The 14224-nt window shown below is 32.6% G+C and overlaps 1 protein-coding gene across 1 annotated transcript; it reads left to right on the top strand.

Annotated features, from left to right (window-relative positions):
* Positions 1-2454: 2454 nt before the first annotated feature.
* Positions 2455-5640, top strand: LOC149909992 (uncharacterized). Its single transcript, XM_090118501.1, has 3 exons — positions 2455-2506; positions 3212-3496; positions 4634-5640. Exons 1-3 carry the CDS (start codon positions 2455-2457, stop codon positions 5638-5640), a joined length of 1344 nt encoding a protein of 447 aa, XP_089974627.1.
* Positions 5641-14224: the final 8584 nt, after the last annotated feature.

Below are 14224 nucleotides of genomic sequence, written 5' to 3' on the forward strand. Positions count from 1 at the left end.
ATCCTCTCCCAGTGGAGTGGAGGGCGGCGTGTATCGCTTAACACCAGGCGACGCGTCTGCTCGTTTCCTATCCTATAGCATAAAAAAGGTACCTATTTGCAAAACTTCAATAATAGGTACCTATTTACATTTTGGGTGAAATTCTGTAAGAAATCAATGAACTAACCTATACATAGGTAGTTTTGTTTCTGCTATCTGTTGAGTTTCAATAGCTTTGAACTGTAATGTTGCTTGCGTTTCGTTTTACATTTGTACTAGTTAAACATAATGTAGCCAGATGGCGCAATTATCAATTTTCACGGAGCATAATGTTCTATGGTAATCACGGTAATCAAATTCAATTGAATATATATAGTCCGAGAAAATAAGTAAAATTAGGGGAAATAAATCATACGTAGTTTTCAAAATCGCCACAGTTATTCCTTGACATGTCCAGATGGTACGGGTTAAAGTGGGCAACAAAATGTAAGATATAAACCAGATATTATAATATATTTACTATTAAATGTATAAAAAAAATACAGGAAAAGAGAAAAATATTTTTTTTCTATATCTACTAAAATATAAGCTTACAAAGTTTACAAAAAAACAAATACATCACATCACAGACCTAAATAAATATAAAAATCACGCGCCAATCCACGTGACAGAACTAGTACATACTATAACCCGCACAACCTCTTTACGGCCTACTTTATGACTTTCCCGGCCATCGCGTTTCCCCGCGTACATATTTTGTGTGAACTAATAATACATGGCTTTACTAACCATAAAAAACCCAGAAAAGATTAATATACAAAAGGTCTCAAAAGGTGTTTATTTTCTTTTTTAAAGATTCTAGGAAATATTCCAACCTATCCGTGTAAACTGTAACTGATTGAGCATTTGACAAACTGATGTTTGAACTATTGATTTACAAAACGGAATTCAAACATCTATTTATTTAATTAGACTTCTTCTAGAAACAGCTCCGTCATAACAGTTTTAACATTTACCAACGATTCGGAAAGCAGTAACTATATATTAACAAGAACCGGCAAGAAATCCATAGTTGCTCTTTCGAAATTTTTGTAAATATTTAGTATGGGAAATAAAGTAATATATTTTATTTAGTATGGGAAATAAAGTAATATATTTTTAGTATGGTAAATACTCGTGAAGAGGACTATATTCTGTCTAAAATCTAAAATCGTGATCTCCATCAACCGTCGTTGATTGTGTTAATGTGTGCGCGAGTCACTGAAGTTCAGCTAGCTCTTGTAGACCTCTCAAAAAGCATCTCTGAATATTCTGCTTGCTTCTATTTCTACCAAACATAGCTAAGAAGTGAACTATCCTGATAAATAAGATTCATGTCAAAAGACTCGCAACCAAAAGAGGAAGATAATCCATTTTGGAGATACGATGCTACTGCAAAAGATACAAATACATATACTAGTTTAACTAAAAATATTCCTCGTTTTTCATTGAATTTAGGGAAAAAATATAATAATAGAGTATTAGCTTTTATCAGAAAGTAATCTGATCGCCCCAGCTTTTTAATGAAAATGTAAATATAACCTATGCCACTCAGGAAAAACTTAGTTTTCCACCAAAAGAATTTTCCATTAGATTCAGACGAGCAGTCTTGATTTTCATAGTATTCGTATTCGCATCTTTATAATGTACTTGCATTCAACAGACGGCTTCGGGCTTTGCCCGCGTAGTCAAAGGAAATCCCCAGAAAAATGATAGAATTTCACCTCGACATAAAGTTCGTTGTAAATCCAGTCTCCTTACTATCTCAAGACTCAATAATCTATAAAAGCTGAAGAGTTTGTATGTTTGTTTGTTTAGACGCGCTAATCTCAGGAACTGGACTGCTACTGGTCCGATCTGAAAAATTATTTCGGTGTTAGATAGCCCATTTATCGAGGAAGGCTATAATATCATTACGCTAAGACCAATAGGAGCGGAGCCACGCGGGTGAAACCGCGAAGCGCAGCTAGTCATCTTCTATATTAAATTAAGTCGGGTTTTCCTTCCTAACGTTATAACTCCAGAACGTACGAACCGATTTCCACGGTTTTCCATTCGTTGGAAAGGTCTCGGGCTCCGTGAGGTTTATAGCAAAGAAAAGGTGTCTCTGCAGGCGATACGGAGTTCAGCGGGTTTGCTAGTATTATCATAAAATTGCTCCATTATGACGTTAAAGAGAGACAAACACACTTTTGAATTTACAAAATTATTTAGGTTTTATTAAAATCGTTAAATGATATATTTAAAGTTTAAATTATAATTGTTTTAACTTTCATTCAATCATGGGAACTTCCTCTTTACTTTGCTTACAGCTATTGTGTCGTTTGTTTTAAAACAATTTCAGTGTAAGCTTGATTTCGTTCAGACAAACGCAGTCGCAGTACGCTGTTAGTCTTGTTAATTAACTCTTATCTTCTTCATAGTTTATTATTTGGGATGTCCAGGTTTAGTGTGTTTTATATTGTTTTTATGTTTGTTAAATGTAAGTGTTTTTTATTATTATTTTATACTTAAGTGATTGTATGTGTTGTGAAGTATTTAAGAGTCAACTGCTTAATTATGTAGATTTGTGTTTGGTTAACATAGTAAAACTTATTTTTAACTGTTGCTTTATGGCGTATTCTAATGATAATTGTAGTAAAATTTAAAACTAATTTTCCTTTATAATGACATAGGTAATGTTTGTTGTATTTGAAAAAATTGTATTCTATTTCGCGCGTTGTACAAGACAAATCAATAAATATAATAAAACTAGCGGTCCGCCCCGGCTTTGCCCTTGGTACGTTTGTTTACGTTTTCTCTACATAAGAACCATCCTTGCACTTCAAGGAATATAATAAAAAAAGAATTATCAAAATCGGTTCAGCCGTTCTCGAGTTATGCGCTTACCAACACATTTTGCAATTCATTTTTATATATAAGAAATAAAATAACTAAGATACAGGTAATATTTTTTTAAATATTTATATAGAAATATCAATTAATTTAAAATTATTTAACTTTAGATTAACATCTGTTCGAAACGGAGTATGAATCTCTTTTTGAATCTTTGTATGACTACAGTTTATGAAACGATTTATAGTTTTTATTAATTAACATTCTGTAAGCTCTTAATGAATATCATTTAAAGACTTGTTTTTAACGCGATGAAAATAAAAAGTCAATAGTAATTTTCTTAATTATTTATTTTCAGTGATCACCAGCGATGCCACGGTAACACAAAGCTGCGAGAGCGGGTCATTAGTGGAACACTTCTTCAACGTCATCTTCTCAGAGTTCCAGAACCGGCCACCCGCGTGTGTATGTGTCCAAATCTGTCCAGAAGAACCAACATACTGCTACCCGAATAACTGTTTTAAACCTGTAAAGAGAAAGAATGAAAATCCGGTGTCCAAAATAGAAGGACATAAACAGAATGTCATGTTTTTAATTGAAAATGAAAAAGAGCTGTTCGATATATTTGAAGAACGTGAGAAAGGTGTGTAGATTAAATTTGAAGAATCATGAATAAAACATGGATTAAATGTAATGAAAATGTATGGTTTGATTAAAAAAGAATAAAAAAATCGTATGTGCCAAGCACACGCATCAGAAGTGAGACGCTTCTTTCGCAAGATTCAAAGATAACAAAATCGTCACCTTACTCCACGACGTGACGTGACGGACGACGGTATTGCCATGACGCGATCTTGAAATTTTACTCTCAAGGCGCCTAAATAAGTTTGACCTATTTATTAAATATTAATTAAAATCTATACAAATATTATAAAGAGGAAAGGTTTGATTTTTTGTTTGTTTGTTTGTTTGTATGAATTGAATAGGCTCCGAAACTACTTGGCAGATTTGAAAAATTCTTTCACTGTTGGAAAGCTACATCATTTCTGAGTGACATAGGCTAGGTTTTATCCCGGAAATCCCACGGGAACGGGAACTATGCGGGTTTTTTTTGAAAACGCGGGCGAAGCCGCAGGCGGAAAGCTAGTAACTAATTAAACGTACAAACAAATTAATGAATAATACATATTAAAGACACATCAAAGTAAAATAATTAATATAATTCCTATAGGCTTCAACTGAATATAAATAAGCTTATTACAAACGAAAAGCACTAGTTTTGAATATTAGTTAAAATACTCTTAAAGTGTAATTAACGAAATAATAGTTGTAATTAATTGTGAAACAGTTTTACATTTTCTGAACATAAAATATCCTTAGAACGGAGTTCAAAAGCTTTATTCAACGTAATTTAATCTGACGATTGCTTCACTTCATAGAGCGAGGTATCACGGGCAGAACTCTCTAGTTGTGTTTATTAATTTCAAAATATTCACGTAGTAAACAGATGAAAATTAACATTATTACCATTAACTTAATGATGATTTTATCGTAAAGCATTTCAATTACATTAATTTTAAAACGAAATTTAATCCTAAAATGTTCGCTGTTTCCACTGAATTGGACGTCCTCAAATAAGTTAATATTGTTGTATAAATTACTATGAATATTGTAAGCGGTGGAAAATTTCTTTTCATTTATTCGCATAATTTGATAAAAAAAAGTTTGTTCAAATATATAATTTGATTAAGCACTCTAACTTTATAAAATAATGTTCCAGGGAGGACGGAGAGACCGGTAAATGAATTCATATTGCGTCCAAATCCATTTAAGGAGTTAGTATTAAAGCACAAGAGGCTGCCTAAATTGGAAATGAGGTATAATTTACGAGAACAAGTTAAGAATACTAAATCCGACAAATTGAAGGGGGACGGTGTAAATCTTTCAAAAACGAGGTGGCCACTGAATAAACAAGTGTTTCACAGCAAACAGCCCCGCAGCGAAATAAAACATTTTAAGGGAAACGATGACACGAGACAAACAAAGTTTTTTGCGTCGATGTTTACAGAACATGAGCCGGTGAATTATACTCCCAAATACTTGAGGAAGTATCTGACGAAACGAGAAAATGGCGATGTTAACATAGAAGCATTGTATTTGTATAAAACGGATTCCGCTAATTTTTCTTTGGAAACTTTAATTGACAATATGATTGACAAAAGTTTGAATGAAAACGCGGAAAGTGCGACGGTGGATTTGAATGTAAACATGAATAATGAAAGCCAGGTATCGACTGAAACAACGAAAAAAATTTTAAGACATGTTGATAATGATAATGAAATACGTGAACACAAAGTTGGTCTAGATGTTATATCTTTGAATTCAAGCAACGAAACCGTTGATAGAAATAAATATCAAGAAGACTCTGGTATTCAAGACGGCGTGAATAAAAGCGTCATAGATATGATAGAAAAGCTGTCTCAAGAAATTGATAAGCAAAATAATATAACCATTGAAATAGTTGAGAAGTTAACTGGAAGTAAGGTTGAGACGACGTTAAGCGATATGCCATTTATTAGTATAGATATTATAAATGAAGACATTCATCCAACTTACAAAGTGGCTAAAAGGAATTCAGTCACAGATAAAATAACAAAAAGTGCTAATGTTAGTACACTTGATTCCCAAGAAATGTTTACGACTTATAAACCAATCGTAACCACACCGAAAATATTGAAAACAAAAAGTAAACGAAATATAAGGAAATTAAAGAACAGGAAGCATTAGTAATATTCTTGGAAAACAGGAAAGTGGTTTTGTTGAGTGTTTTGAGAGTTTTTTTACTTCGTTTTCTATCTGAATATAATTTCCACAAGTTAATTTGGTTTTGTCTTAAAATACGGTTATTTAAATATTTAACATTTTTCCTGAAAATTTCTTGCGAATATCAAACGGTTTCTTTTTTGTTCGCGAATATTAAATATGAAATTATTCTGTGATTAAGTTATTGTCTTAGCTAAAATTTTAAATATTTTTATAATTACATAATATTTAAGATGAAAACCCAGTTTCTTGACCAAAGAGGATATAATCACTACGTGTTCTTGACTGCTTATGTTCTGTGTGGTATTTGTCTGTTAAAATGATAACTAATTATTATGGATGAATATGTACATATCTAAAATTATCAGCAAGCGATGGAACTGCCACTGATTATCGAAATTGGATAGTAGCATAAGATAAAAAATGTTGTGTCTTTTTATGAAACCACGGTAAAAGTGAAACTGTTCGAACGGTTCCGAACACTGCTTTGTGTAGCGCATGTCGCGTGACAGTCGGCTGCCGAGTAGGTATACCTACTCGGCAGCCGCGATACACGCGACATGCGCTACACAGACCAAAAAGTGAAGAGACGATGTAATAAAAGTTTCACTTTAATATTAGGCAAGCGAAGAGTGAACCGGTACCTACAAGGGAAGCGCGTACCATCAGACCATCTTAGCTTTCCATTAGGCGAGATTGTGGTCAAGCGCTTTCCTATCTAGAATAAAAAAAAACAGAAATTATCTTTTTTATATAACTATTGTTTTAATTACTAAAAAAAGATTACACCGTTTCAGAACATTATTTGAAATCATTTAAGTGTATTAATTTATCAGAATACTATTTTAATATTTATTAAACATATTTACAATTCTCGATGTAAAATATATTATCCGGTTCCGGGAGAAATATTTAAACAAGAACATAAATTAAATAAAGCTATGAATGGCGGTGATGAACGAACAAACGAAGTTCGGAAAATTATAAACAACAGTAATTGTTACTGTGTCGGTAACGATCTCTGGTTGTTCTAAAATTTTTGTTACTAACCTTATTGACAGTTAGCTCTATTCACCACCGTTAAAAATCACATTGTATTGATTCTACTAATATAATTATCTCATTTTGAACAAAATTGTAGCTTGACTCACTTCACCACTAAAGCGACGAAATAAGCTTTGTCAAATATAATAATAATTATTAGCTTTTTAAAAAGTACTTTTATGATGATACTAGCTTTCCACCCGCAGCTTCGCCCGCGCAGTCAAAGAAAAACCCGCATAGTTCCCGTTCCCGTGGGATTTCCGGGATTGCGTTATTTTCCCGGGATAAAAAGTAGCCTATGTCCTTTCTCGGGTATAAAAATATCTCTATACCAAATTTCATGCAAATTGGTTCAGTAGTTTAGGCGTGATTGGGTAACAGACAGACAGAGTTACTTTCGCATTTATAATATTAGTATGGATTAAAAATTCTTTTATCCTAATATTATAACATCATACCTTATTTATTCAAACTTTCTATACTAATGCCATGGATAATTTAAATACCTACAATACAAGTACAAATGCTATTTGACCCAGCAAAGCTGTTCTACCCATGTTCTACCATTTAATAATAATAAATAATAATAAATACACTTTATTTAGCACCAAATAAAAGCAGACAATATAAAAAAAAGAAAAAGACAATATAATATAAAGCCAAAAAGGCGGCCTTATCGCTACTGAGAAATTTCTACCAGGCAACCTATGGGTAGGATTTTGAATTAAAAAGGGGAAAAACAATAGGTGGTGCAGTAATGAAAATTTAATTGTAATAGATTTAAAGACCTAAAGAGGCATTTCGTAGATAATATCAAACAAAAAATAGAGTTATCATAAACAATTTAAACCATTTTTTTATATCATTATGGGTATTTTTGATGGAATTGAAATTATCCATTTCAATAAAAGCGGGGCTTCAAAATTTAACTAAATATTGTATTAAGATAATAATTAATACCTAATCAAACATTTCTTGAAAACGTATGTTTTTTTAGTGACTTAGGTTCTTATAAGAGCAAACAATTGGCTTATAATAATTGTAATCCACCTTCACACATATGTAATTACGATGATGTAGCATATTTACCACCGTGCTGTTATATAAACAAACACATAAACCTTAGTTTTTCACACAATGACGTATGTTTACTAATTTACTTGAGGATGACGTCATCTAACAGGCATACATAATCAAAGGCTTAAGAAAACCTAATTTCATAATAATAAATACAGCGTCAGACCCTTAAATTACTTCTGAGTTACATTAAAGTACTACAAATGTACCTAATTTTGTTTTTATTTGATAAATATTTAAAGAAATAGAGCACTTATTACATTTTGAAATTAAAACCCTATATCTGAAGGCAGATTAAAAAGGAAAAAACATAAAGTCTTGCATTACCAGAATTTACAATTTCAACTTTTCAGGCGTCCGGCTTATTAACCATATGTTAAAGGCAAAAGAGTTTACAAAACTTATATTATTACTGTGTTATTACCTACTAGCTGTGCCCCGCGGTTTCACCCGCATTGCTCCGCTCCTGTTGGTCTTAGCGTGATGATATAAAGCCTATAGCCTTCCTCGATAAATGGGCTATCTAACACCGGTAGAATTTTTCAAATCGGACCTGTAGATCCTGAGATTAGCGCGTTCAAACAAACAAACTCTTCAGCTTTATAATATTAGTATAGATTAGTATAGATATGTTAAAAGGCAAAAGAGTTTACAAAACTTATTAGCTATCAACTCCATCTGTTAGTGTGATTATATTCGGTGCGTTTTGGCAAGTGTGTCGGAGGGTACCTAAGATAATGGTTCATTAACAGCTTATTGCGAATAAAACTAGGATATTAAATGCCATTACGGTTGATGGTTGCGATTATTGGATGTGTAATTAGACGTTTCTTTGAGGATATTTGGGATAAAGGGGATAAAGGGAAAAGAAAAGCCCTAGCTTTTCTTTTAGATGATGAATGATATTAGAAATATAGTTATATATTGGGCGGTATTCAAGTGACTATTTAATCTAAGCTATTTACACATAAATAGGTAAAGAAAGATTGAAATCAGAAAATTCCATCATACCAAACATTTTAATATCATGTACCTATCTAAAAATACATTTTGCTGGAAGGATTGCAATTTTGTAGAATACTTGACCATAGTGAACATATTTATATTTTTAGTAATTTTTGTCTTTCGTTTTTTTGTGTCGTTCCCAAAAAGTACGCAGGTTATTAATTATTCTTTGCGTATTCTTTATATTTTTGAGATTTGTGTTATCAATTTTCAGTATACTTTTAAAAATCTATAATACACTTTTCCTACTAGTCTATATTCAACGCTAATTCTAATCAAGCCGTCAAATATCTTATTCTATTTGGGGAGGTTTGAGCTCAGGGACAGTCGCGCAAAAATGACAAACAAATATTTTAATAGATGACAGCGAATGTGCCTCGAGGGATATTATCTGCTTTGTAACGGTGAATACGATCAAGATTTTTTTGCGCTAGTGCCTGGAAATCCTTACTTAAAGGGAAATATAAATTTTAAAATATTAATTACTTAAACTTCAACTTAATTTAGTTATATTTAAAACCAAATAACAAACAACCATTTTTTATTTACCACACTTTATAAAGTTTACTTTTTAAGTGTATGATTAGACTTGGATGATAGTGTTGCTTTTATTTCGTTTTTTTGCCTAGTAACACGTTGAGAAAACATGTATAATAAATTCATATTTATACCTTCTAAAATGAAAAGCTCAAGCCACCTGTCAAACCAATCATGCACTCCAGATCGTGTGTCCCCGCCATTATAAGATAAAACGCTATTAAAAAAGTACCTCAATAAAATTATTGCGTTTCAAACGTGACAACCGTGAGTTAATTTACTTCCACGGAATTTTCTCGAATAAGGGCGCTTGTGCACTACAAGGAATTTTACTGTCCGGCATTCCGATTTTTTACGGTCCGGTGTGGCATGAAAAAACCGATGAATTGCTTGTGCACCTGTCCGTCTTTACTCGGATCAGTGCGGTACAGTTCAAGGAAGTTTGGCGGTATAATGCTATCATAAATGATTGTTTTTGTATTTTACAAGAAACGAGTAAAAAATATAGAAGGTGAAATATTATATTACTTCATTATAATAAAAAGTAAAGTTCCGTAAGAGATTTAAAATGCGTGTTTCACTTATTTATTTTAATCGGTGACGAGGAGCTAATTAAGCTATTCCCACTTGAACTTTAACTTACCAACACTTACTTAGATAATAATTATAGGTCAATGCTTGGTCAATGTATATAAAATAACAATACCGACTTCTCAAATCTCATTGCCAACTAAAAGAAAGTAAAACAAGAGCTTGCTTTCAATTGGCATATGCAGTAAAAACAGTAAAATCCAAGCAAGTGGGCATTCGAAAACAATTATACCTACAGCGACTCGTAGACACAAAAAAACCATCCGGAATAGGGAAAAGTAAAATGTCGGACAGTAAAATTACGTATAGTGCACAAGCTAGTATATAGATTAATGGCGTGCCATACCGGACCGTAAAAAATCGGAATGCCGGACCGTAAAATTCCTTGTAGTGGACAAACGCCCGCTATCAGTTCCGTGATCGAAATAAACTTTTCGCTTTTTATAACGGCGCTTGAAAAGAAAAGTTGCGGATTATCTGTTTTAAATGGTCCAAAGTCGAAAACAGCCGTGTTTAAGGATTTCTCCTGGAAGCGTACTGCCATTTGTATTTATAAATTGGCACAGTAAAGAATTTTTGACAAATTACAACGAAATATCGACCAGAAATCTATTGTTTGTACCTACTTTGTTTATTCTGGGTACAATGGAGTAAAATCACTACATATTATAAAACAAAGTCGTTTTCTCTTTCCCTATATCCTCATGTACCAATGCTTAAATCCTTAAAACTTCTTGAGGCGCGTTGAGAGTAAAATTTCAAGGTCGCGTCATGGCAATACCGTCACATCATGGAGTAAGGCGACGATTTTGGTATCTTCGAATCTTGGCAAAGAAATTTCACTTCGGACGCTTGTGCTCGGCACACATGCTCTTTTTTAATAGGTAGAGTGATTTAAGCGAAATAGTATTCAATTTGTTAAGATTAATATAATTGCATTTAGTGCTATAAAATTGTTCATTAGAGGTACATACATAAACACACACACAATATGTAAGTCTTCAGCAAGACACCTGTCGCTTATAATAAAATATGAATCTGTGTAGGAAGTGTGTAGGTATCAAGGGATATACCTGTCAAATATAGAAACGTGATCGAATATTGCTTTTTAAACACATAACGAATTTCGTAATAAATGTATGCCATAATATTATGAGTAATATCTTGTGTATTCTGTATTTTGATTCTAAGATTGGATCGATTACTAGTGTATGGAAATGCATAAACATAATATATCAAAAGATTTGTTGGCTACAAGATTCGTTATCTTACTAATATTATAAATGCGAAAGTTTGTGAGGATACACACATCCTGTGTTTGTTAGTGTGAGTTTGTTACTCTTTCACGCAAATACTACTGAACCGATTACAATGAAATTTAGCAAACATATAGAGGGTAACTTGGATTAACACATAGGGTAGGTTTAATCCCGGAAATCCCACGGGAACGGGAACTATGCGGGTTTTCCTTTGAAAACGCGGGCGAAGCCGCGGGCGGAAATGTAGTCTATTATAAGTGAGCGTGCATAAATTACGTGAGGTGTTTTTTTCAATAGATTATGTTATTATTCCTACTTTTTTAATATTTTGAAGCTGTCATACCAAAATTAATAACTTGTTTTTTTTTAGATTTTTTCGTTATTCTGATTCTATACAACTATTGTAATAATAAACAGTATGTCACTTAACTAAATCTTGAGAAGCTGTGAGAAATTCAAGCAATCATATAAATTTAATTTTATTTAGCAATACAAACATGCTCTTTCATTTTTTCATTTTTCAGCTCACAATGCAAATGTTCAAAACAGCCCTATAAGCTATAGGTATTAGTATATAACTAAAATGAGATAAACAACAATAAGGAAAGAATTTTTAAGGCAGGTCCGTAAACTTTCTCCGTCCACGCCATTAAGCGGTTGGGGAAGCAAGTAACAAATTATTTTTAAATTGAACTTTACCGTTGTTAAATCCCCGTACGTATTTAGGTGGCGTGGAAGTGGCTTAGTATATATTTTTACGATTATGCAACATTTTTGTATTTTTTTTTAATATTTTCTGAAATATTTATGTACACTGTTGACGACGACGTTATTCTCTTATCTGAAAAAATAAATTGAACTGTATACGTATTCAAAAATATCTGACGGTGCATTTAATATCAAACAAACTTTAGAGATAGAGCCAGAACATTCTTTCGTGATCTTTTAGTGTAAACCAAAACTCGTATTCAGTGTTTTTCAGTAGGAGAAAATCGCATAGAATCTTTTTACACTAAGATCAACGAAAGAACGCTCTACGCGTGTTTACACTAAAATAATTTGACTTAGAGTTAGAATGAGTATTCGGTCGTTTGATGATGTACCTACCGTTACATGAGTAGCTTATTTTTACTATGGTGAAAGAGTAACATAAATTGTTCTTCTATTGTTATCAATATTGTTTTAAATTCGTTGGCAAAGAATTTAACAAGTTTATAGATTCTAAATACAACGTTGCTTACTAATAGACTTTTTAGACAATATTACATGGCCGGCCAGAGTACATTCGCTAGACCCTTTTTTATTAAAATAAATGTTATATCCTTAATACGAGTCCATTTAGTATCCCTTTTTATAGCCCACATTTTACCATCCATATTTCGTAATAGTCTACATCGGCTGGACCGCCTGCGGTCTTAATTAAGTATCATAATAGAACGGGGATATCAAATATTTACCATGTTTATGTCAGTGTATAGTTGAATGCCTGAAATAAAACGAAAACGTAAATAAATAAAATAATCTTTTATTAAAATAATAATAAAAATCATTTATTGAACAAGGTTCCTTACATCAAAATCAAAATGTATGGCAAAAACTTTTATGTACAACTACACATCTATACTAATATTATAAAGCTGAGTTTGTTTGTTTGAACGCGCTAATCTCGGGAACTACTGATCCGATTTGAAAAATTCTTTCGGTGTTAGATAGCCCATTTATCGAGGAAGGCTAAGGCTATTTATCATCTCGCTGTGACCAACAGGAGCGGAGCACTGCGGGTAAAACCGCGGAGCACAGCTAGTACTACATGATACTTTTGAATGTGTTCCAGTATCCAGAAGGTTCGTCCGCAATGAAAAACCTGCATAGTTCCTGTTCCTGTGGGATTTCCGCAATAAATCTATTCTATGTACTTTCTCAGGTCTCTAGCTCTCTCTGTAGCAAATTTCATCAAATTCGGTTCAGTGGTTTCAGCGTGAAGAAGACGGACAGACAGAGTTATTTTCACATTTATACTATTAGTTAGGAGGTTTGGATTGGATTAGTTAGGATTGACAGAAAATTATTATAATTTATACACTTTTTCATTTTTAAAAAATTTTCGAGCTCCCAGATTTTTCGTCAACTCAATGAATACAGCTACTTAATAGCTACGAATTGAGAAGTTTGAATGCTAACAGTTGAAAATCTTATTAAGTCGCAAAGCGCTTTCGTTTACGAGCGTGAATGGAGGCTCTCGGAATTGGCATTACCTAGCACTGTAAAACTTAAGGATAATTACCTTTCTTTGATACTGCGGAGATTAAATAGAGGATCTTTGTTCTTGACACAATTAACATTTATTTGACATTGTTCTACCTGTCAGTCGTTCCTTATATGGATGTTCATATCCTCTTGTTTCATTTTATGTATAAAATAACTTTGATTAAGTGTATTGATTGAGTGTGTCTGATTGAGTCGTGAACGAATCGTGATCCATATACACTAATCGATATTAACACTTCAACATGTAAGCTTAAAATTTGAAGAGTATTTTTATTTTTTACTATTTAAGTAGTCAATATTTACTGCTTTTTTCATACAACTAACGCGTATTGTCAATTCAATATATTGTACAGTTATAGCTAGCCCAGATTTATAACCAAAAAGATAGACCCTATTACATCCTTAGCGCCTTTGGGTACAAAATATTGGAGACCATTCTGCTCACTTTGCGCAATTCAAACTCCGGCTAAAACAAAGGTTTCATATTCATCTCGAGTACAAGACATTGCTTTTATTCGCCAGCAAAAAGTTTCTGTCGCATTTCTGTGAGCAAATTTTTTGCTTCCCATCTGATAACTCTTGAAGGCTATAATTCAGAGCTAAAGTTTTTGGGATAACGCTTCTGGACGTCTCTGTAATTCATGCTGTGACAAATTGAGGTTTTTTAAACATCTAATGCATAGCGTTTATGAAGATTTTAAGTGACAAGTTTGCCTAGTTAATGATAAAAAAGTATAGCATATATCATCAGAAATAACACCTTTCTA

This window comes from Colias eurytheme, chromosome 3 (assembly GCF_061535395.1).
Source record: "Colias eurytheme isolate Ceu_HAF_F1 chromosome 3, ilColEury1 Martin Lab GWU primary, whole genome shotgun sequence".
In the NCBI taxonomy this organism is placed as follows: Eukaryota; Metazoa; Arthropoda; class Insecta; order Lepidoptera; family Pieridae; genus Colias; species Colias eurytheme.

Excerpts from the sequence above, each read along its gene's own strand:
- LOC149909992 (XM_090118501.1), top strand. The coding sequence starts at position 2,455 with ATGTCCAGGTTTAGTGTGTTTTATATTGTTTTTATGTTTGTTAAATGT. Across the intron at positions 2,507-3,211 it reads TATGTTTGTTAAATGTAAGT|TGATCACCAGCGATGCCACG; the intron begins GTTTTTTATTAT and ends ATTTATTTTCAG. Across the intron at positions 3,497-4,633 it reads ATTTGAAGAACGTGAGAAAG|GGAGGACGGAGAGACCGGTA; the intron begins GTGTGTAGATTA and ends ATAATGTTCCAG.